The sequence below is a fragment of the Oncorhynchus tshawytscha genome, linkage group LG08 (genome assembly GCF_018296145.1).
Source record: "Oncorhynchus tshawytscha isolate Ot180627B linkage group LG08, Otsh_v2.0, whole genome shotgun sequence".
Taxonomy (NCBI): Eukaryota; Metazoa; Chordata; class Actinopteri; order Salmoniformes; family Salmonidae; genus Oncorhynchus; species Oncorhynchus tshawytscha.
In genome coordinates this window covers 78002037-78021037 of record NC_056436.1, presented here as the reverse complement: position 1 = coordinate 78021037, position 19001 = coordinate 78002037, and the positions used below count along the sequence as shown (strand labels likewise).

General features: G+C 45.2%; 1 protein-coding gene across 1 annotated transcript in view; it reads right to left on the bottom strand.

Annotated features, from left to right (window-relative positions):
* Positions 1-18450, bottom strand: part of LOC112257009 (ephrin-B1-like) — a 131348-nt gene extending 112898 nt beyond the window's left edge. The window contains exon 1 of the mRNA XM_042325993.1: positions 17405-18450. Coding sequence (XP_042181927.1) covers positions 17405-17523 — 119 coding nt within the window. The 5' untranslated portion in view covers positions 17524-18450. The remainder of the gene's footprint in view (positions 1-17404) is intronic.
* Between the last annotated feature and the right edge of the window lie 551 nt (positions 18451-19001).

Here is a 19001-nt window from a genome sequence, read left to right as displayed (position 1 = left end):
GATCTACAGCTGAGGTAGGAGACTCTGTCCATAGGACAACAATCAGTCGTATATTGCACAAATCTGGCCTTTATAGAAGAGTGGCAAGAAGAAAGCCATTTCTTAAAGATATCCATAAAAAGTGTTGTTTAAAGTTTGCCACAAGCCACCTGGGAGACACACCAAACATGTGGAAGAAGGTGCTCTGGTCAGATGAAACCAAAATTGAACTTTTGGCAACAATGCAAAACGTTATGTTTGGCGTAAAAGCAACACAGCTCATCACCCTGAACACATCCCCACTGTCAAACATGGTGGTGGCAGCATCATGTTTTGGGCCTGCTTTTCTTCAGCAGGGACAGGGAAGATGGTTAAAATTGATGGGAAGATGGATGGAGCCAAATACAGGACCATTCTGGAAGAAAACCTGATGGAGTCTGCAAAAGACCTGAGACTGGGACGGAGATTTGTCTTCCAACAGGACAATGATCCAAAACATAAAGCAAAATCTACATGGAATGGTTCAAAAATAAACATATCCAGGTGTTAGAATGGCCAAGTCAAAGTCCAGACCTGAATCCAATCGAGAATCTGTGGAAAGAACTGAAAACTGCTGTTCACAAATGCTCTCTATCCAACCTCACTGACCTCGAGCTGTTTTGCAAGGAGGAATGGGAAAAAATTTAAGTCTCTCGATGTACAAAACTGATAGAGACATATCCCAAGCGACTTACAGCTGTAATCGCAGCAAAAGGTGGCGCTACAAAATATTAACTTAAGGGGGCTGAATAATTTTGCACGCCCAATTTTTCAGTTTTTGATTTGTTAAAAAAGTTTGAAATATCCAATAAATGTTGTTCCACTTCATGATTGTGTCCCACTTGTTGTTGATTCTTCACAAAAAAATACAGTTTTATATCTTTATGTTTGAAGCCTGAAATGTGGCAAAAGGTCGCAAAGTTCAAGGGGGCCGAATACTTTCGTAAGGCACTGTATTTGATACACTGCCGATTTTGCAGTTTTTCCTACTTACAAAGCATGTAGAGGTCTGTCATTTTTATCATAGGTACACTTCAACTGTGAGAGACGGAATCTAAAACAAAAATCCAGCAAATCACATTGTATGATTTTTATGTAATTAATTTACAGTTCTCCCCATTGTAGATGTGATGTTAATGTAATGTAGATGTAATGTTAATGTAATGTATAGCGTGGGAAGAAAGGCTGGTCCATCTGTCTGTTTCTACTGACGCTGTCGTCTTATGCATTTATGGAAGATGTGATCACGACTGCATAAACACTTCTGACATAAATGGGGCCAACCCGTTGTGGTCCAATCTGCTCTCTCTCAGGGATCCCTGGTCTATTTGAAACCGTTGTGGTCCAATCTGCTCTCTCTCTCTCAGGGATCCCTGGTCTATTTGAAACCATTGTGGTCCAATCTGCTCTCTCTCTCTCTCAGGGATCCCTGGTCTATTTGCTGAATCAATCATCTGAAAGATGAAAACATTTATTTGTTTGGCTTACAGAGAAAATAATAATATGTGCCTATTATGAAACTGTACATTTGACTTTCAAATCCTTCTGATGACTCATCACTAACTGATAGGCTTTCCCAAAGTCTCTGCCTCTGCTGTGAACACACACACACCTGCTATGATGTCACAGTTAGTCTATTCAGAGGTGATTCCGATGTGAATGTGGGTTCTGCCAGAGGCTATGTCACTCCATATGTAAAATGACCGCATCTCAATGCTGGCAGTTGTCCCTCCCCCTTGTTTCATTTTAGCCAGAGAACTCTGCCAGACTGTATTGGGAATGATGTCTCTCTATGTACTAGTCTCAGTGTCTCATCATGTCTCTCTATGTAGTAGTCTCAGTGTCTAATGATGTCTCAATGTAATAGTCTCAGTGTCTCATGATGTCTCTCTATGTAATAGTCTCAGTGTCTCATGATGTCTCTCTATGTAGTAGTCTCAGTGTCTCATCATGTCTCTGTGTAGTAGTCTCAGTGTCTCATCATGTCTCTCTATGTAGTAGTCTCAGTGTCTCATGTCTCTCTATGTAGTAGTCTCAGTGTCTCATCATGTAATAGTCTCAGTGTCTCATGATGTCTCTACATGTAATAGTCTCAGTGTCTCATCATGTCTCTCTATGTAGTAGTCTCAGTGTCTCATGTCTCTCTATGTAGTAGTCTCAGTGTCTCATCATGTAGTAGTCTCAGTGTCTCATGATGTCTCTCTATGTAGTAGTCTGTGTCTCATCACGTCTCTATGTAGTAGTCTCAGTGTCTCATCATGTCTCTCTATGTAGTAGTCTCAGTGTCTCATGATGTCTCTCTATGTAGTAGTCTCAGTGTCTCATGTCTCTCTATGTAGTAGTCTCAGTGTCTCATCATGTAATAGTCTGTGTCTCATGATGTCTCTCTATGTAGTAGTCTCAGTGTCTCATGTCTCTCTATGTAGTAGTCTCAGTGTCTCATGTCTCTCTATGTAGTAGTCTCAGTGTCTCATCATGTAATAGTCTCAGTGTCTCATGATGTCTCTACATGTAATAGTCTCAGTGTCTCATGTCTCTCTATGTAGTAGTCTCAGTGTCTCATGTCTCTCTATGTAGTAGTCTCAGTGTCTCATCATGTAATAGTCTCAGTGTCTCATGATGTCTCTACATGTAATAGTCTCAGTGTCTCATCATGTCTCTCTATGTAGTAGTCTCAGTGTCTCATTAGCGACTGGAGGGGCTCCATTACAACAGTTATCTGACCACCATCTGCACACACACACACACACACACACACACACTAAACTTAATCCCCACAAGCCTCTCCAGCCAGAATGCGATCTCCAACCAACCTTCCCCAATGTGTGAGTGGTGTGTGTGTGGTGCGCGCGCATGCGCGCGTGTGTGTGTATGTGTGAGCAGCTGTGCCTTTGTCACGCAGTGTGCTTCTGGGTTGAGCCGCATTATTCAGAGACACTTGACCAGCATTGAATGGCTTCTGCAGTCTGCACTGGGAGTGCACAGATACCTTAATAAACACACACACACACACACACACACTCCCCTCCCAAGCCCACTGCCAGAGCCTCTAGTCTTCAAAGCCTCATCACAGGATGTATATCTAATGCTGAGAGAAGAAGTCTACTGACAGGAGACTGCTTTCAAGCAATGTCTACAGACCTCCAACGGCTACAGACCTCCAACGTTACAGACCTCCAACGGCTACAGACCTCCAACGCTACAGACCTCCAACGTTACAGACCTCCAACGTTACAGACCTCCAACGGCTACAGACCTCCAACGGCTACAGACCTCCAACGCTGCAGACCTCCAACGTTACAGACCTACAGAACGGCTACAGACCTCCAACGGCTACAGACCTCCAATGTTACAGACCTCCAACGGCTACAGACCTCCAACGGCTACAGACCTCCAACGGCTACAGACCTCCAACGTTACAGACCTACAGACCTCCAACGCTACAGACCTCCAACGCTACAGACCTCCAACGGCTACAGACCTCCAACGGCTACAGACCTCCAACGGCTACAGACCTCCAACGGCTACAGACCTCCAACGGCTACAGACCTCCAACGGCTACAGACCTCCAACGGCTACAGACCTCCAACGGCTACAGACCTCCAACAGACCTCCAACGCTACAGACCTCCAACGGCTACAGACCTCCAACAGACCTCCAACGGCTACAGACCTCCAACGGCTACAGACCTCCAACGGTTACAGACCTCCAACGGTTACAGACCTCCAACGGCTACAGACCTCCAACGTCACAGACCTCCAACGCTACAGACCTCCAACGTTACAGACCTCCAACGCTACAGACCTCCAACGGCTACAGACCTCCAACGTTTACAGACCTCCAACGGCTACAGACCTCCAACAGCTACAGACCTCCAACAGCTACAGACCTCCAACGTCACAAACCTCCAACGGTTGCAGACCTAGACTGAATTCCAATAATAATGGCACCGGAGGGGATTTCTGCTGCTTTACGGGCTCCTAACCAACTGTGCTATTTTGTTTGTTTTATCACATTGTTTATAACTTATTTTGAACATAATGTTGATGCTACTGCCTCTTATGACCGAAAAGAGCTTCTGGACATCAGAACATTACTCACCTCGAACTTGACAAAGTCCGATGCGAAGGATATACTGCTTTCCTGAGACCAGGGCGGACGTCGGGCTGCCTTGTGAGAATCTGTTGGCGAGTGGGTAAACCACCACTACCATCCGTTCTATTGGCCATCGTGCAATCACTGGAGAATAAACTGGATGATCTACGATCAAGACTATCCTACCAACGGGACATTAAAAACAGTAATATCTCTTATGTTTCACAGAGTCATGGTTGAACGACGACACAGATAATGCAGAGCTGGCTGGGTTTTCTGTGCATCGGCAGGACAGAGACATCTGTTAAGACGAGGGGCAAGGGTGTGTGTCTATCTGTCAATGGTGTGCGATGTCTAATATTAAAGAAGCATCAAAGAGTACCTCATGATAAGCTGTAGACCACACTATCTACCAAGAGAGTTCTCATCTATATTATTCCTAGCCGTCTATTTACCACCACAAACTGATGCTGGCACAAGACAACGAGCTGTTTAAGGCCGTAAGCAAGAAAACATTCATCCAGAGGCAGCACTCCTAGTGGCCGGGGACTTCAATGCAGCCAAACTTATATCTGTTTTATCTCATGTATACCAGCATGTCACATATGCAACCAGAGGGGCAACAACTCTAGACCACCTTTACTCCACACACAGAGGTGCATACAAATCAAAAATCTAATCAAATGTTATTGGTCACATAGACGCGGTTAGCGGATGTTAACGCGAGTGTAGCGAAATGCTTGTGCTTTTAGTTCCGACAGTGCAGTGATATCAAACAAGTAATCTAACAAATTCCCCAACAACTACCTAATACACACAAATCTAAAGGGCTGAATGAGAATATGTACATGTAAGTATATGGATGAGCGATGGCCGAGTGGCATAGGCAAGGTGCAATACATAGTATAAAAAAACTGTACATACATATGGTATGAAATGTAAGATATGTAAACATTATTACAGTGACATTGTTAAAAGTGACTAGTGATCCATTTATTAAAGTGGCCAGAACAGTCTTGAGGTCATTAAAGATCCCATGGCACTTAGCGTAAGAGTATGAGTGTTAACCCCGGTGTCCTGGCTAAATTCCCAATCTGGCCCGCAAACCATCATGGTCACCTAATAATCCCCAGTTTACAATTGGCTCATTCATCCCCTTGTAACTATTCCCAAGGTCGTTGCTGCAAATGAGAACGTGTTCTCAGTCAACTTACCTGGTAAAATAACAGATAAATAAAGTAAAAAATTAAATACAGCCCAAAAGGATGCTCTCGATGGTGCATCTGTACATTTGTTCCACCTCCTGAGGTAGAGGTGCTATTGCGCCTTCTTCACCACGCTGTCTGTGTGGGTGGACCATTTCAGGATGTGTACGTCGAGGAACTTAAAACTGTCCACCTTTTCCACTGCTGACCCGTCGATGTGGATAGGGGGGTGCTCCCTCTGCTGTTTCCTGAAGACCATGATCTTCTCCTTTGTTTTATTGACGTTGAGTGTGAGGTTATTTTCCTGACACCACACTCGAGTGCCCTCATCTCCTCCCTGTACGCTCGTTGTTGTTGGTAATCAAGCCCACTATTGTTGTGTCATCTGCAAACTTGTGAAGTGGAGATGTTGTTTCCTACCTTTACCATCTGGGGGCGGCTATCCTGCTATGCCCTCAGAAGAACCATCAAACAGGCAAAGTGGCAATACAGGACTAAGATTGAGTCTCACTACAACGGCTCTGATGCTCATCAGATGTGGCAGGGCTTGCAAACTATTACGGAATACAAAGGGAAACCCAGCCGTGAGCTGCCCAGTGACACAAGCCTACCAGATGAGCTAAATACCTTTTTTATGTTTGCTTTGAGGCAAACAACACTGAAGCATGCATGAGAGCACCAGCTGTTCCAGATGACTGTGTGATCCCGCTTTCCACAACTGATGTGAGCAAGATCTTTAAACAGGTCAACATTCACAAGGCTGCAAGGCCAGAAGGATTACCAGGACATGTACTCAGAGCATGCGTGGACCAACTGGCAAGTGTTACTTTTTATTTATTTTTATTATTTATTTTATTTTGTAAATATTTCTTGAACTGCATTGTTGGTTAAGGGCTTGTAAGTAAGCATTTCATGGTAAGGTTTTGTATTTGAAGGTTTTGAATACCTTTTGTATTCAGCGCATGTAACAAATAAAATTTGATTTGAAATGGCACCCTATTCGCTATGTAGTGCACTAACTATATAGGAAATTTGGGACACAGGCCTAGCCAGTCTGCCTACAGACCTCATCCAATGTTACAGACCTAGCCAGTCTGCCTACATACCTCATCCAATGTTACAGACCTAGCCAGTCTGCCTACAGACCTCCCCAACACTACAGATCTACCCAGTCTGTCTACAGACCTTCCCCAATGTTACAGACCTAGTTAGTCTGTCTACAGACCTTCCCCAATGTTACAGACCTAGTTAGTCTGTCTACAGACCTTCTCGAATGTTACAGACCTAGTTAGTCTGTCTACAGACCTCCTCCATGTTACAGACATAGTCTTCCTACAGACCACCTAGCTACAGACCAACCAGTCTGCCTGTAGACCTCCTAGCTACAGACCAACCAGTCTGACTAACTCCAACCCCATAAAAATCTTCCAAGACTAATGGTTATGCTTCCCTTCATTTCCAGTCCACTGTGCCAGTTGTATTCAATAGGGAAGACACTGTGCCAGTTGTATTCAATAGGGAAGACACTGTGCCAGTTGTATTCGATAGGGAAGACACTATGCCAGTTGTATTCAATAGGGAAGACATTATATCAGTTGTATTCAATAGGGAAGACACTATGCCAGTTGTATTCAATAGGGAAGACACTGTGCCAGTTGTATTCAATAGGGAAGACACTGTGCCAGTTGTATTCAATAGGGAAGACACTGTGCCAGTTGTATTCGATAGGGAAGACACTGTGCCAGTTGTATTCAATAGGGAAGACACTGTGCCAGTTGTGTTCAATATGGAAGACACTGTGCCAGTTGTATTCAATAAGGAAGACACTGTGCCAGTTGTATTCGATAGGGAAGACACTATGCCAGTTGTATTCAATAGGGAAGACATTATATCAGTTGTATTCAATAGGGAAGACACTATGCCAGTTGTGTTCAATAGGGAAGACACTATCTATGCCAGTTGTATTCAATAGGGAAGACATTTTGCCAGTTGTATTCAATAGGGAAGACACTATGCCAGTTGTATTCAATAGGGAAGACATTATATCAGTTGTATTCAATAGGGAAGACACTATGCCAGTTGTATTCAATAGGGAAGACACTATGCCAGTTGTATTCAATAGGGAAGACATTATATCAGTTGTATTCAATAGGGAAGACACTATGCCAGTTGTATTCAATAGGGAAGACATTATATCAGTTGTATTTGATAGGGAAGACACTGTGCCAGTTGTATTCAATAGGGAAGACATTATATCAGTTGTATTCAATAGGGAAGACACAGTGCCAGTTGTATTCAATAGGGAAGACACTATGCCAGTTGTATTCAATAGGGAAGACACTATCTATGCCAGTTGTATTCAATAGGGAAGACATTTTGCCAGTTGTATTCAATAGGGAAGACATTATATCAGTTGTATTTGATAGGGAAGACACTGTGCCAGTTGTATTCAATAGGGAAGACACTGTGCCAGTTGTATTCAACAGGGAAGACACTGTGCCAGTTGTATTCAATAGGGAAGACATTATATCAGTTGTATTTGATAGGGAAGACAGCATCCCCGTTATCACATTTTGTTGCCACTCAACAGAACCACTAAGCAGATGCTTATTCCTCCAACAAATATATTCCGAAATCCATCTATAAGTATAAATGGGGATTTGACTTGAGCATATTGCACATTCTAAGATCCCATTCTTGAAATGCATGAGATGATACAATCTAGAACACATCAATAAATAGAACTAATAACAACACAAAAAGAAAAGCAGTCAAGCCTGAACTAAGGAGAGAACATAAGTCTCACTGAGATGAGAGGGAGGATAGGAGATGGAGGGAGGGAGGGGATGAGAGGAGAGGAGAGGGGAGAGGAGAGAGGAGGGAGGGGAGGGAGGGAGAGGGAAGAGGAAAGGGATGAGGGAGGGGATGAGAGGAGAGGAAAGGGATGAGGGAGGAGAGGGGGGGAGAGGAGGGAGAGGAGAGGAGGGAGAGGAGAGGAGAGGAGAAAGGGATGAGAGGAGAGGAGAGGAGAGAGAAGAGAGAAGAGGAGAGGAGAGGAGAGGAGAGGGAGGGAGAGGAGAGGAGAGGGGGAGAGGAGAGGAGAGGAGAGGAGAGGAGAGGGAGAGGAGAGGGGGGAGAGGAGAGGAGAGGAGAGGAGAGGAGAGGAGAGGAGAGGAGAGGAGAGGAGAGGAGAGGAGAGGAGAGGAGAGGAGAGGAACAGACAGTTTTCATGAAAATAAACAGCAATTGTCTATCAGTGATCTGATTGAGATTGGAAATCTCAGCAACATGGGTAAGACCCAAACCACGTCACAGATGAAACAGACTGGCTCGCATGCCGAGAACCAGGTATGCTACGCACACACACAGTATATATTCTTCCTCAGTCGATTCAACACGCCAAAATGAGTTCCTAAAGTGGAAACAGAAGACCCCTGACTGGCAACAACATGGGGCTCTCTCACACACAAGGCTGCTTTGGAGTGGCCCTCCTGACATGTGCAGGCCAGACTCTGACAGTGACATCTCCATTCATTTTGGAATTCACAAAGACACACACACACACACACACACGACAGAGAGAGAGAGAGAGAGAGAGACAGACAAACACACACACCACAGAGCAGAATGACCAGAGCAGAGCAGTCTGTGTTTAGCAGGGCATTAGACCAGATTACATTTAGCTGAGGTTCCCTATCTGATGTCATTGTTGGCTTTCCATTGTCTGATGGATGGGTCTAACACACACACACACACACACACACATACACACAATAAATTCCAGAAGCTAGTTGATTGATTGCTGGTTCCTGTTGTATGTGACTGGTCTGTGTCCCGTGGAGCAGGAATTATAAACCAGACAAAACAGCATGGAAACCCCCCCCAACATCTGACTCCATCAATCACACTAGCAATCAAACTAATTCAATTAGATAGACACAAATCCCGCTGGCTTACGGCCCCTTATCCCACGGTCCGGACACTCAATTCACACACAATTCCATACATGTAGCATGAACTCCCCTTTTTTCCATTGCTAATGTTTCTCAATATCAAGAAATACAGAGGAAATGGTTCTATTCTCTTCTGGAAAAGAAAGGAGAGCTAGAAAAGACAACAGGAGACAGAAATCTGTAGATATGTGTGGAATTGTCTCTTTCAGGTTTCCAAGGTACAAGAGAGAATGCAGGGCTGTGTGCGTGTGTGTGTGTTTGTGCGTGTGTGCGTGTGTGAGTTAGGCCTCCCAGAGAGCAGCGATTAAGGTGTCAGTCACAGCTGTCACACGGAGCTGAGCAGAGAGCTTTACCCAGCATGCCTTTGGCTGGGCGTTGGGCTGAGACAAGGATGGTCACAGCAGGACTCCCATCAGTCCTGTCTTCCCTCTCCTCACCGTGACTGACCGAGTGGATGGGAGACTGTGTGTGTGTGTGTGTGTGTGTGTGTGTGTGTGTGTGTGTGTGTGTGCGTGTGTCGGGCAGGGGAATGGGTCTTGTATAAACGAGTCTGAGCCTGGTGGAATAGGTTAACAGGGCACACACACACACACACACTTTTTGGGCAGTGTGTCCTGTCTCCCATGGACAAAGAAATCCTGTGATATATCAAACGTACAACTCTCACACACACACACAACTCATAACTGACACTCACACACACACAAAATTCCTGAAAAAATATTAATGGAAAAATTATAATTTTTTTCCTCTCTGCCCCTAATAGTAGTAAAGTCTCCTGCTATTTCCATGCTCCACTAATGGTCCCACTGTTCAAGTGTGTGTGTAGTGTGTGTAGTGTGTAGTGTGTGTAGTGTGTGTAGTGTGTAGTGTGTGTAGTGTGTGTAGTGTGTGTAGTCCTAATGTACTCCATATCTCCAGTCTGATGGATTAGGATGTTAGATAATTAATGGAGGATTGTTACAGCAGCCGTCCATCTGCCTCTCTGACATACTTACACTGACTCCTCGGAGACACAGGAAGAAAGAGCAAGGGGGGGGTGAGAGGGGAGGTGAGAGGGAGAGAAAGAGAGGGGGATTGAGAGAGAGGGGGTGAGAGAGAGAGGGGGCTTAGAGACAGAGAGAGAGGGGGGTGAGAGAGAGGGGGGTGAGAGAGAGAGGGGGGCTTAGAGACAGAGAGGGGAGAGAGGGGGTGAGAGAGAGGGGGTTAGAGAGAGAGAGAGGGGGGTGAGAGAGAGAGGGGGGTTAGAGAGAGAGAGAGGAGGGGGTGAGCATAGTGCTCCATTCCACAGGGAAAATACTTCCTAAACCAACAGTCTCTCTCATAGTGCTCCATTCCATTCCAGGAAAAGACTTCCTAAACCAACAGTCTCTCTCATAGTGCTCCATTCCACAGGGAAAATACTTCCTAAACCAACAGTCTCTCTCATAGTGCTCCATTCCACAGGGAAAATACTTCCTAAACCAACAGTCTCTCTCATAGTGCTCCATTCCACAGGGAAAATACTTCCTAAACCAACAGTCTCTCTCATAGTGCTCCATTCCACAGGGAAAATACTTCCTAAACCAACAGTCTCTCTCATAGTGCTCCATTCCCATTCCACAGTCTCTCTCATAGGCTCCAAAGGGACTTCCTAAACCAACAGTCTCTCTCATAGTGCTCCATTCCATAGGGAAAAGACTTCCTAAACCAACAGTCTCTCTCATAGTGCTCCATTCCATAGGGAAAAGACTTCCTAAACCAACAGTCTCTCTCATAGTGCTCCATTCCACAGGGAAAATACTTCCTAAACCAACAGTCTCTCTCATAGTGCTCCATTCCATAAGGAAAAGCCTGTTGAAACCAACAGTCTCTCTCATAGTGCTCCATTCCACAGGGAAAATACTTCCTAAAAAAGACTTCCTAAACCAACAGTCTCTCTCATAGTGCTCCATTCCACAGGGAAAATAGTGCTCCATTTAAGGAAAAGCCTAAACCAACAGTCTCTCTCATAGTGCTCCATTCCATAGGGAAAATACTTCCTAAACCAACAGTCTCTCTCATAGTGCTCCATTCCACAGGGAAAATACTTCCTAAACCAACAGTCTCTCTCATAGTGCTCCATTCCATAAGGAAAAGCCTGTTGAAACCAACAGTCTCTCTCATAGTGCTCCATTCCACAGGGAAAAGCCTGTTGAAACCAACAGTATCCAATAGAAGCTTAAAGCCACAATAAGATCAGTAAACAGCTGGTGTTGTCAGCCGGTCAGGAAGTGGATGTTAGCTGAGGAAGCTAGATAGATGTACAGTCACTATGTCTGGTGAGTCTATACTGCAGGAAGACTGCAGGTATACTAAACAGATAGAGAACTCTGTGCGGAAGCTAAAAGAGAGGTAATATGTTTGATTCTTAATAAATGCTCAGTATTATACACCAGCTATAGACGCTGACACATTGCTCTGTCAATATTCATATCTCTTAAGTCAACTTCAGTAAGACAGAAAAAAATTTTGGTTCCTCTACCCCTCCCCTAGGTAAACACAGCGATCAGGCTGTTCCACCAGGCTACCCCTCCCTAGGTAAACACAGCGATCAGGCTGTTCCACCAGGCTACCCCTCCCCTAGGTAAACACAGCGATCAGGCTGTTCCACCAGGCTACCCCTCCCCTAGGTAAACGCAGCGATCAGACTGTTCTACCAGGCTACCCCTCCCTCTAAGTTCTAATAAGTGGGTATGAATTCTCCTGCAGGGTGGCTGTATGGCTTTATGGCTGTGGATGCATGTCTGTATGGCTGTGGATCTGCAAGGCTGTGTGGCTATGGGTCTGTTTGGCTGCATGGCTATATGGCTGTGGGTCTGTATGGCTGCATGGTTGTGAGTCTGGATGGCTGTACAGCTGTGGGTTTGTATGGCTGTGGGTCTGTATGGCTGTATGAATGTGGGTTTGTATGGCTGTGGGTATGTATGGTTGTGGGACACTATGGCTGTATGGTTGTGGGACTGTATGGCTGTGGGTCTGTATGGCTGTGGGTCTGTATGGCTGTATGGCTACGAGTCTGTTTGGCTCTGGGTCTGTATGTCTGTGGGTCTATATGGCTGTGGGTCTGTATGGCTGTATGGCTGTATGGCTGTGGGTCTGTTTGGCTGTGGATCTGTATGGCTGTGGGTCTGTATGGCTGCATGGCTGTGGGTCTGTATGGCTGTGGGTCTGTATGGCTGTGGGTCTGTATGGCTGTATGGATACGGGTCTGTATGTCTGTGGGTCTATATGGCTGTGAGTCTGCATGGCTGTTGATCTGTATGGCTGTGGGTCTATATGGCTGTGGGTCTGCATGGCTGTTGGTCTGTATGGCTGTTGGTCTGTATGGATGTGGGTCTGTATGGCTGTGGGTCTGTATGTCTGTGGGTCTGTATGGCTGTATGGCTGTATGGCTGTGGGTCTGTATGGCTGTGGGTCTGTATGGCTGTGGGTCTGTATGGCTGTGGGTCTGTATGACTGTGGCTGGTCTGTATGGCTGTGGCTGGGTCTGTATGGCTGTGGGGCTGGCTGTTGGTCTGTATGGCTGTGGGTCTGTATGGCTGTGGGTCTGTATGGCTGCGGGTCTGTATGGCTGTGGGTCTAATTGGCTGTGGGTCTGTATGGCTGTTGGTCTGTATGGCTGTGGGTCTGTATGGCTGCGGGTCTGTATGGCTGTGGGTCTGTATGGCTGCGGGTCTGTATGGCTGTGGGGCTGTATGGCTGTGGGTCTGTATGGCTGTGGGTCTGTATGGCTGTATGGCTGTGGGGCATGGCTGTTGGTCTGTATGGCTGTGGGTCTGTATGTCTGTGGGTCTGTATGGCTGCAGGTCTGTATGGCTGTATGGCTGTGGGTCTGTATGGCTGTGGGTCTGTATGGCTGCTGTATGGCTGTGGGTCTGTATGGCTGTGGGTCTATATGGCTGTGGGTCTGCATGGCTGTGGGTCTATATGGCTGTGGGTCTGTATGGCTGTGGGTCTGTATGGCTGTGGGTCTGTATGGCTGTGGGTCTGTATGGCTGTGGGTCTGTATGGCTGTGGGTCTGTATGGCTGTGGGTCTGTATGGCTGTGGGTCTGTATGGCTGTGGGTCTGTATGGCTGTGGGTCTGTATGGCTGTGGGTCTGTATGGCTGCGGGTCTGTATGGCTGCGGGTCTGTATGGCTGGGTCTGTATGGCTGTGGGTCTGTATGGCTGTGGGTCTGTATGGCTGCGGGTCTGTATGGCTGCGGGTCTGTATGGCTGCGGGTCTGTATGGCTGTGGGTCTGTATGGCTGTTGGTCTGTATGGCTGCATTGCTGAATGGCTGTGGGTCTGTATGGCTGTGGGTCTGTATGGCTCTATTTTTATTCAGTATAGATGGTTAGCAATATAATATATAATGGTCTTGAGTGGCAACAAATCAGCACAATAGCTGATTCGCTTTCCATACAACCCCTCCTTTCCATACACCCTCTCTTTTCCCATACACCCCCTCTTTTCCCATACACCCCCTCTTTTCCCAAACACCCTCTCTTTTCCCATACACCCCCTCTTTTCCCATACACCCCTTCTTTTCCCATACACCGGTCACCATATTGGGTTGCTTTTGAACAGGAAAAGTTTTTTTTTTAAATCACTAGAGGACGTGTTTAATGTAGCCAAAGATTAGAGGGTCCCACTCCCCTGGGAAACACTGATCAACACTTTGGTTCTTACCCTGTCACAATAACACTTCTATACCGATCCTATTAGTATTCTAATTCCTAATTCTATGAATGCCTCCCTGACTTTTCATTTGTTGTCATGTTTAACAACTGTATTCAATGTGCCCGCTATTATCCATTAGGAACACTGGTTGAATCAACGTTGTTTCCACTTAATTTCAATGAAATGACGTTGAACCAACATGAAATAGATGTTGAATTGACGTCTGTGCCCAGTGGGTTCATTCTAACTATATAATTAGAATAATCATTCTATTTCCATGATTCCTACAGTTCACCCAAGTGTTTTGATCTAAATCGCAAGTCAAATCGCATGTGTAATATTTGGTTAAAAATAAGGCCTAGATTTTTTGCCCATATCGTGCAGCCCTTTGTGGCAGTGTGGAAACGATCTCAAATGAAACCAACTTTTATGTTGAAGTTGAATTGAACAGTATAAAACAATCAGAATGGAGAAAGAACCATTGAAATCATTTTGAATGTATGTGTTGCCACCCTAGGATCACTCACTACTCCTAAAGAAAATGTACAACTTGTATTAATCAAAAACATAAAATACTGTCATAATGTAAGAACTATTGTGGAATTACATTTTGTCCATATTGCCCAGCACTAAGTGAATGTACTGAAGGTTGGAATCTAGTCGATCAACCATTACCCAATTTTCCAAATGACATCTCTCTTTCTCTCCCTCAGAGCAGCCTAGCATCTCCTCTTCGTGTACATAAGTCCATTGTAGAGCATTGAAGCCCACCCTGAAGGACTGAGATGTTTCATCTCAATGGAATCAGCTGTACAAATAAAGACTATTGTATAAAAGCACCAGCTCAGTCACCTAATAAACACAAGATAGGGTAGTGCACTATATAGGGAATAGGGTGCCATTTGAGACACAAAGTGTCCTGCTACATGTCAGCTTGGCAATGGTCAACCGAGCATTCAGCATGCTCTGTCCGTTCTCCATATTTATTCCATTAGCTGTAATCTATGGAGGTTAGCAGAGAGAGGCGAGGCGAGGAGAGAGGAGGGAGAGGACGAGAAACTTTATAGGCCGCCAGGTGAGAAGTAGAAAATAGACGAAAGGAACATTAGGAGTTTTGTTCGTCTGCCCCTGCCATTGACATAATGGACGCTAGAGGTCAGCCAGAGTAGAGGTCAGCCAGAGTAGAGGTCAGCCAGAGTAGAGGTCAGCCAGTGTAGAGGACAGCCAGAGTAGAGGTCAGTCAGTGTAGAGGTCAGCCAGAGTAGAGGTCAGCCAGAGTAGAGGTCAGCCAGAGTAGAGGTCAGCCAGAGTAGAGGTCAGCCAGTGTAGAGGTCAGCCAGAGTAGAGGTCAGCCAGAGTAGAGGTCAGCCAGAGTAGAGGTCAGTTAGTGAAACTGACCCATTGACATAATGAACGCTAGAGGTCAGCCAGAGTAGAGGTCAGCCAGAGTAGAGGTCAGTTAGTGAAACTGACCCATTTACATAATGAACGCTAGAGGTCAGTCAGAGTAGAGGTCAGTCAGTGATACTGACCCACTAACCAAAGACCAGACTTCACTGATCAATTGACATTGGTGGTCATAAAAATGCACAGTGTCATGCTGGTGCATTTCCAATCACGCTAAATCTTGAACCTGTGATGTTAACAATTAATACATTGTACTTCTTTGTACTTCTGTGACATCTGCCGATGTAAAACGTGCTTTATAAATATATTTGATTTGCCCATTTATCAAAAGCTGCAGAAAACTATTTCAATACACAGGCCATGTGATGTGGGTGTAAAGAGAGAGACTCAGTCTGTGAGTGATAAATATTACCGGAACACATTATTTTACTGCCAGTAGCCTCGAGATGGCTCTCTGAAACTATAATTAGGAAAGTGTGCGCGCAGGCAGCCAAAGCTTGCTCAGCGCGTGCACAGGCAAGGCTTTCTCTCTCGCCAGGGCATGTTCAGAGTTCGAGACTAACTGGGGAGACATTTTATTTCCTTGAGTGAATTACGCGAGTTGGAAGCTAACCTACAGTACACCTTGACACTTGCCACCCGTTCGCCGGTGGCTTTTTTTCTCTTCTCGTTCCGCTGCCTGCGCGCGCTGTTCATTCTACCATAAACTGGAGTGCTGGAGATGAAAATACACACTGGGACGCTGTTATAGCTTAAAAGAAGGGGTGTTCTACCCTTTATTGCCCAGGGACCCCCTCCCAGACCAACCGGTGACAGAGGAATCTCCATCATACATTAGCTAAAAATAATAATGAATGTCTTATCATCGGGTGAATGAAAAGGAAGGGAGAAGTAATCAGCATTTTAAATGAATATATTTTGTGGATAGTTTTTCATTATTTTTACCTCCTACATTATAATTGGCAGAGGAAGTGTAAACTAACAGCCTATTAGCTACAAAGGTAACTCCAAACACACTCGCCAAATGCAGCTGTTTAGCTGGTTAAAGAAAGTCAGGGTTACTTGCCGTACTCACTGGTAGCGGGTGCGTTTTCAAAGTGGGTGTAATTTGCTAATATTGGGAGTTGAGAAATTGAGTTGACATCATTAGAAAGAAGATATTCTCCTCTTTTCTACTGTATGTAGGCAATACAATTCAAAATTCGTTTACTATGTTGTTGCCAGCAATATTAATTTTAAAAAACAACATTTAAATTAAAACATACAGGCTATTTTCCTGAAGTACCCCCGGTTGAATACCTCTGTCTTAAAGATATCATCCTTAGTTGCCACATTCTTTTTAATGTATAAACAGGGATGGAATTGATGTGTTTTCGGCACTAGCCAGCGGGGTTAGTAGACTGCAATTTTTACTAGCCCAGTAGACTGCAATTTGTACTAGCCTGGGTCCAATATATGTGACATACAATATTTGAAAATACTAAATTCCACTAGCCAGTCTAGCGGGCTATCTGCATTTCCATTGATTCTTGAAGAATATAACTTGTAAATGCCCCCTGAGTTTAGTTCCGCTGTCGGTCCCCATCAGGACACAACATATACGCTTGTTTTACTTCTACGCCAATGTTTGTAAACAAAGTAAACAAGACTCAAAACATGGTTTAAACTATCATTTTTATATAATGGATAGTCAGTCCTTGCATCCATAGCTCTGACTATGAATTTGAGAGTGGTTACATTTCTCCAGGCCCATCCTAGCTTTCAGGAATGTGCCAAATACACAATGCTATCCGTAACATGTTGGTCTGACTTCTGATCGCATTTCTGACATGTAGACTAGACCTACATTCACCTCCAATCTCAAGACACAACTTTGGGTAAGACATGTAGTTCAGGCCAATGCGCGTCATGGGTGCCAACTTCATGTGCCATCATCATTGGAAAAGAGCGAATTTGAAGACAGTTTTTAACTTCCCCTTCTCCACACACAAAGCGTATTTCCAAAATCTGACACTCTATTGACTTTAAATATGACACTTACTTGGCATTCTGAGTGCTCCACGTGATAGTCTCCAGTGATTTGGCGTCAGAAGGTAACGTCGACCTAAACACGACAATAAAGATCCAGAGGTAACATTTCCAACACGCGACCCCTGCCATTCTCACAACCGGGAGACAGAGTGAGCCGGGGAGAGCACCGGACCCGCCGTGCGCGTGGCGGTGCAGTAGCCGCTATCTACCGCTTTCTTCTGTGGCTTGTGTGTTTGTCAGTCGGGGGCATATGAGGTCGATGTTAGATACATGTCTCTCTGTCCGACGTGTCTTCAGATCCCCGTTCAAACCTCTGCTGTCCTTGGTTGAACCGTCCGCAAAGCGCTCGTGTCAACAGCGGTTGGCTCTAAATTACGGTTTTTAAGAGGTTCAAGGCGGGATGAAAGCCAAAGTGATACCGTTGACTTGCAGCTGAGAAACGGGGGAAGTTCTTTCTTCGCGTATGTGTCCCTAATGTCACACCGATCCGGTTCCTCGTTAGATCAGGTAACCTATACCGAGGTTTCTCTGCAGGCTAGTACTGCGGTCAGGAGAGTAGCCTAACGGCCGATGTCTTTGTCAGGTGAATACCATCTCCCAGCAACGCTCTCTGTATCTTTCGCTTTACTTCATAGAATAGATGACAACACGCATCCATCAGTCAGAACTCCCGTCAGAACGCACTTTATCCGTCTCTTCTCCTCATCCCACCCTTCTCCTCTCTTCCCCCAGAGCAGGGGAACTGCTGTGACTTAATGTAGTGAATATTTCCTATTCGTCCTAGATATAACATGTGAGAGGTCCAGTTGAGCTGGAGCATGTATTCGTGCATGCACTGCCCGGATGCCCACCACGCAGCAGTAGGCCGGGCTTTAGCAATGTCCTCTTTGTCCCTGAGTCTAGAGTTGTTTATTGTACAGTAGGCTGGTAGACGAGGGACTCAGTTAGAAGTGGTCTAGTCTACCACGGGTCAGGACTTGCTCTCTCTCCCTCCTCTGTCTCTCTCTCGTTCACTGCTTGGAACCAGACGTCCCCCGCTTTGCGCCTCTCCTTGAGCTAAACCGTAACCTGATGCCCTGGCGCGCGGTAGACAGCCCCCCATATCATCCGCCGGCCACCAATCAGATAGCTCGGTCCGGAACTCGGGCATCGATGTGTGTCTGTGTTCCGGTCCATTACTCCAGTTCATTGCCATGGAAGCCATTTAAAACTCCCCCCTTTAAAAAAAATATGTGTGAACACGGCCAAAGTAAACATGTTGGCTAAATGCAACGACTTATCCATTAGAAATTACATAGGGAAACATTTGTAGAATTACAATTCTTTTTAAATCTTTAGGCTATCTCAAGCATGTTTATTCAAAAAGAGTGGTGTGAATTGATCCTCTGAATCAGTCTAAGCATCAGTCTAACTTCACGGGAACCTATTGTTATACACAGTAGGACGGTGTTCCCCAACTGGTGGTCTGCAGCCCCCAAGTTTTCTGAGAAAAAACCATCTGTTCCAAAGTATTCATACGTTTATGTGGTCATATACAAATGTAAGCAAGGTCTGAAATGATGTTTTAGTCAAATATATCTGTTTGTGTTTTTTTTTGTGGTCAATTT